Consider the following 4917-nt stretch of genomic DNA (forward strand, 5'->3'; position numbering starts at 1 on the left):
TCGTTTCACGTTCACCGAGTGTCAGTCTGTTTCAGGATTTTTGATATTGTCTATACTGATTGTGTTTGTTTGATTGTCTGTTCAGGTTTACATCATGGCTGAGGAATTCTACAACACGTTTTTCAATGCGTTCACATCTGAGTCGTCCGAGATTGCAAATGTTACACCAAAGACCATCACAAAAGCTATCAATGAGAACATCAAGCATGATAACTTTTACGGAACACACTCAAAGCCACCAACTCTGGAGAGCATTGAGGATTATACATGGTGGAAAGAACGTTTTCTTAACTAGGCGAAAGCGTATGCTCATGAAAGCTGGTTCTGTTTAGAGTTTGGATATGAACGACCAAAAGATGATAAAGGCGAAGAACTACCATTCAAGAGATTTTCCAGAGAAGATAAATCTGAATTGGCCGCTGAACAGAGAATGGTTGCTTTGATTCAGACGGCAATCAGAAATGATATATTTGCCCTGCTTACACATGATGGGTCATCTAAATCGGTTTGGGAAGCTTTACGTGTTAAAGCTGAGGGGGGTAAACAGATAAAAAAGAACAAAATTGCGTTGCTTAAAAAAGAATTCGATTTGTTTGATAGTTTAAAAGGAGAGATGGTGAGGCAAATGATAGAGAGATTCTGTCACCTCAAAATTGAACTTGAACGTTTTAAAATTGAGAAAACAAGAGAGGAAATTATTGATAAAGTCATTGAAGCGTTACCACGGGCTGATCAGTGGCAAATGTTTGTGTTTATTTTGAAAAATGATGCTTTATATGACACGATTTCTCTTGATGCTTTGTTTGAAAAGATAGAGAGTCATGATCTGGAGCTACAAAAGCAAAGCAAGATGACTGGTTCTTCACATCAACAGAATGTTGGTCTATACTACAAAGGCAGTGTACCTTCGGAGAACGGTGTTAGTTCACCAAAGACAGCATTCAGTGGTGAGAAGATGAAAGAATCACAAACAACGTCAACAAGTCATCATTCTGGATACCATTCATCTTCAAAATCAAATTCTGATGAAGCTGAAGAAATTTTGTGCAACATTGCTCTTAAATTGAAGAATTCTCCTGCAATGAGCATCAATGCAGCTAAGCAGCAGATGAGTTTCCTAGCATCTGTTCTGGAATCATATGAAGGTCTTGTAGCTGGCAAAATTGGAAACTCCGAATTGACCAAAGAAGACTACGACCAGATTGATCCGGAAGAGATGGAACTCATTGACATTCGCTGGTGTTTAGCTTGTTGCATCCGAAGAGCACAGAGGTATATGGAAATTACTGGGAAACAATCTCTTGGAGGTGCATCAACAAAGCTTGGATTTGACAAATCCAAAGTGACCTGCTTCAAATGTAAGCAGAAAGGTCATTTCAAGAGAGAATGCACTAATTCTGCAGTTAGTGGAAATGAACATCCATTCAATGATGATTATTACCGAAAGGCAATCTATCACCGAAGCAGAGAAGAGCCAAAGATGATTGAAGATAAACCAAGAGAAAAATCAAGAGCTTGTGCTGTAATTTACGAAGATGAAGGTTTTGACTGGAGCTCAATTTGTCCAGAAGAAGATTGTTTGGAAAATGTTCGAAAAACAGCTCATGGCAGAGCTATCACAGAGGAAAGAAAGTTTGTTTTTGTTGCTGAAATTAAAGAAGATAACAAAGACAAAGACACAACTGAAAACAAAGAAGAAAATGTTGTTGCTGAGATGAAGGAGAAAACTCGAGAAGAGATCTTGAGTGAGAAAACTTACAGAGAAAGAAACGTTGTTTACAACAGAATGGATGACATGCAGAAGAGTATGAGAATGCTGTCAGCAACAGAAGATGTGATAAGAAGAGAGAGTGTTACTACAACAGAGAAGGAGAACCGGTTGTTCCAAAGAAAGACATAATCTTTGATGATGTTCTTCTCATAGTTCCGTTGAGAGCCGAATACTATAGAAATGTGATGAAAGATGACACATATGCTAAAAAGCTTGAAAAGGAGATCAGATATGCCATGTTATCATGTCTAAGAAAAAGGGATGAAGAGAGAATGAAGAAGAATGTTGAAGAGATGGTGAACAATCTGAAGAAGATTGCTGAAGAGGTTAAAGCAGAAGCTGTTGAAGTTGAGGCTATGAAGGAAATCAAAAGCGAAGAAGTTAAGGTAAATGAAAAGGTTGAGAAAGCTGTTACTAAAGAACAGCAGATTGGAGAAGAGGTGAGGAAAGAAGAAGAAGAAGAAGTTAAGAATGAGAATTTGGAAGCTGGTGATGCTGATGATGAAGTCAGTATTGAAGAAAAGCAAGATGATGCTGAGATGAAGCAGACAGAAGCTACTGAAAACACCGAAGTGCCAATCACTGAGGTACATTATGATTCTGAAAGCTTAAAAATGGTTGATCAGTGCAAGAAATGCATGGAACCATGCAGAGTTTGTACTGAAAAAGATGAGTAATTCAGAACAAGAGATCTTGAATTCACAAAGATTGAAAACATTTTCAAAGAAAAAATGCAAAGAAATGCTAGAAAAAGAAAAAGTTTTTAAAGAAAATGATGAAAAACTTTCAGAAAAATGTAATAAATTAGAAAAAGAAAATGAAGTTTTGAAAAAAAAATGTTTCTAAAATGACAGAAGAGTGTTCTCAAAAAGAAACTTATCAAGAAATGAAAAAGGAATATGACTCAATGAAATTAGCATATCACATTACAAAAGAGTCATATGAGAAAGTGAAAGATGTAATGAAATATGCTCAATCAAGAATGAATTATCTTTCTGAAACAACTAAAGAACTTAAACGAATGTATTCTATAAAATAATATGTTGTTAATTCCTATATTGAGGATGTTGCTAAGCTAAAGCGACAAATTGCTGATTTAGAACAGGATAACAACAACTTAAAAAGTTATCACGTATCGTCATATGTGCTTGAACGAATTTTCAATATAAAACCGGGTGATGGTGAGTCTGAGCAGAACAAGAAAGGCATTGGCTCAGAGTTTCATCAAGTTCCACCACCGGAAAATTTGCATTTTATGATGAGGAAAAGGTCGAAAAAGCTTTCAACATGGTAGACCAATTGCCAAACAACATTGACATAACCTATTCCAAATCTGATGATTCTCATGATTCAGAGGTGGTAGGTAAAGTCGTTGAAAGTGTGTTGAAAGAAGAGTCGGTTGATACAGGTAAATCTGAATCACAGGATGAAGATGAAGGAAATCTTCATGATGGATATCTGAAGAACACAAAATCCGAGAAAAACTTGGATGATGATTCAAAGGGATTGGTTTATACCATGATTGATCAGACAAATTATTCTTAGATGTTGTATTCCCGATTCAGAATGTGATTTCAGAAAAGGTTGACAAAGTTTTCAAAATGGTTGAGATTGATAAGTCTGAGATTTCAAAGTTTGTTGGTAAGAGTCGTAAAGGTTCGTATAACAAACCTGGTTTCAAGAAGAAAAACATGAAGGCTGGGTTGGGTTATAGGAAGAAACAGAATCGAAACAAAAATAAAACGCCAAATTATCAGGCAAAAATGAGTTTTGTTCAAGGAGACAGTTTAGCAAAAGAGAAAGAACTTAAAATTGGACGACAGTCTAATGAAGAGTCTGAGGCACAAAAGAAAAAGCAACAACCACAAGTCAAAGATGTGTCCATGAGAACATGTTTCAAATGTGATCAAAAAGGACATCTTGCACGCAAGTGTCCAAATCTAAAACCTGTGGATGTTGACAAAAAGAAGATTGATGCTGAGAAACAAAAATCTAATAATGTGAGACAAAGGTCAACCAGATTTGATTCAAAACAAACTTGGAGGTACAACACAAACAAGTTTGCTTCAAATCAAAATTGGAAATCAAACCATAACAGGTTCGATTCAAGACAAACCTGGAATTCTCACACACCCAGATTCAGAACAACACAAAGTTGAAAAACAACAGTTGATATGACAAAACCCCAACAGTTTTGGAAACCAAAAGTTGTTGTTCAAAATCAATGTGATCAAAAAGGACATCTTGCACGCAAGTGTCAAAATCTAAAACCTGTGGATGTTGACAAAAAGAAGATTGATGCTGAGAAACAAAAATCTGAGAATGTGAGACAAAGGTCAACCAGATTTGATTCAAAACAAACTTGGAGGTACAACACAAACAAGTTTGCTTCGAATCAAAATTGGAAATCAAACCAGAACAGCTTCAATTCAAGACAAACCTGGAATTCTCACACACCCAGATTCAGAACAACACAAAGTTGGAAAACAACAGTTGATATGACAAAACCCCAACAGTTTTGGAAACCAAAAGTTGTTGTTCAAAATCAAAGTGATCAAAAAGAGAAACATTTTTACAAAAAGGGTACTCCAAAAGGTCAGACATGGAGTGTTAAAAAACAAGTGACTTCGGTAAAAGATGAGAAAGATGAAGTCAAAGTTGAAAAAGTTATTGTGAAAGATGACAAAGAATTTCCAGCATTAAATGAAAATTATTGTGTTGAAATGCCTAAGGTCAAACAGACCTGGGCTAAATTGTTCAAGTAATTGATTTAATTGATTGTGCAGGTGCTCAAGATAAATGAAGAATGTGAGAATGAAATCTGGAGTAGCCTGGCACAACAAGAGGAGGAGGTTGCTGCTGGACCCTGGTTTGGTTGAACAGGGAGTTTATTTGTCTTTCTGTACATAAATAAACAATATTTTCAAAACCCTAAAAATTTGAAAAATTAAAAACCAAAAATATGTTTTTAGTTTATTAAAATTTGAAAAACCAAAAATATGTTTGTTTTTAATTTGCGTCAAAAATAGAAAATTACAAAATATGTGTTGATTGAATACGCCGAAACCCTCACGGCTGAACAAACATGATTACTTTCACAAGATTGAAAAACGGTTTTCAAACTGTAAAAGATCAATATGTTGTAA

The 4917-nt window shown here is 35.5% G+C and overlaps 1 protein-coding gene across 1 annotated transcript; it reads left to right on the plus strand.

The window, feature by feature from the left end:
* The first annotated feature begins 2064 nt into the window (after positions 1-2064).
* On the plus strand, positions 2065-4650 carry LOC110944735 (parathymosin-like). The gene is made up of 2 exons (XM_022186383.1): positions 2065-2358; positions 4558-4650. Exons 1-2 carry the CDS (start codon positions 2065-2067, stop codon positions 4648-4650), a joined length of 387 nt encoding a protein of 128 aa, XP_022042075.1.
* The last annotated feature ends 267 nt before the right edge of the window (positions 4651-4917 follow it).

Source organism: Helianthus annuus, chromosome 6 (assembly GCF_002127325.2).
Source record: "Helianthus annuus cultivar XRQ/B chromosome 6, HanXRQr2.0-SUNRISE, whole genome shotgun sequence".
In the NCBI taxonomy this organism is placed as follows: Eukaryota; Viridiplantae; Streptophyta; class Magnoliopsida; order Asterales; family Asteraceae; genus Helianthus; species Helianthus annuus.

Bases quoted from the DNA above. Each gene is read 5' to 3' on its own strand.
- LOC110944735 (XM_022186383.1), top strand. From the start codon at position 2,065: ATGGTGAACAATCTGAAGAAGATTGCTGAAGAGGTTAAAGCAGAAGCT. The intron at 2,359-4,557 runs GTACATTATGAT...TTGATTGTGCAG, and splicing joins CCGAAGTGCCAATCACTGAG to GTGCTCAAGATAAATGAAGA.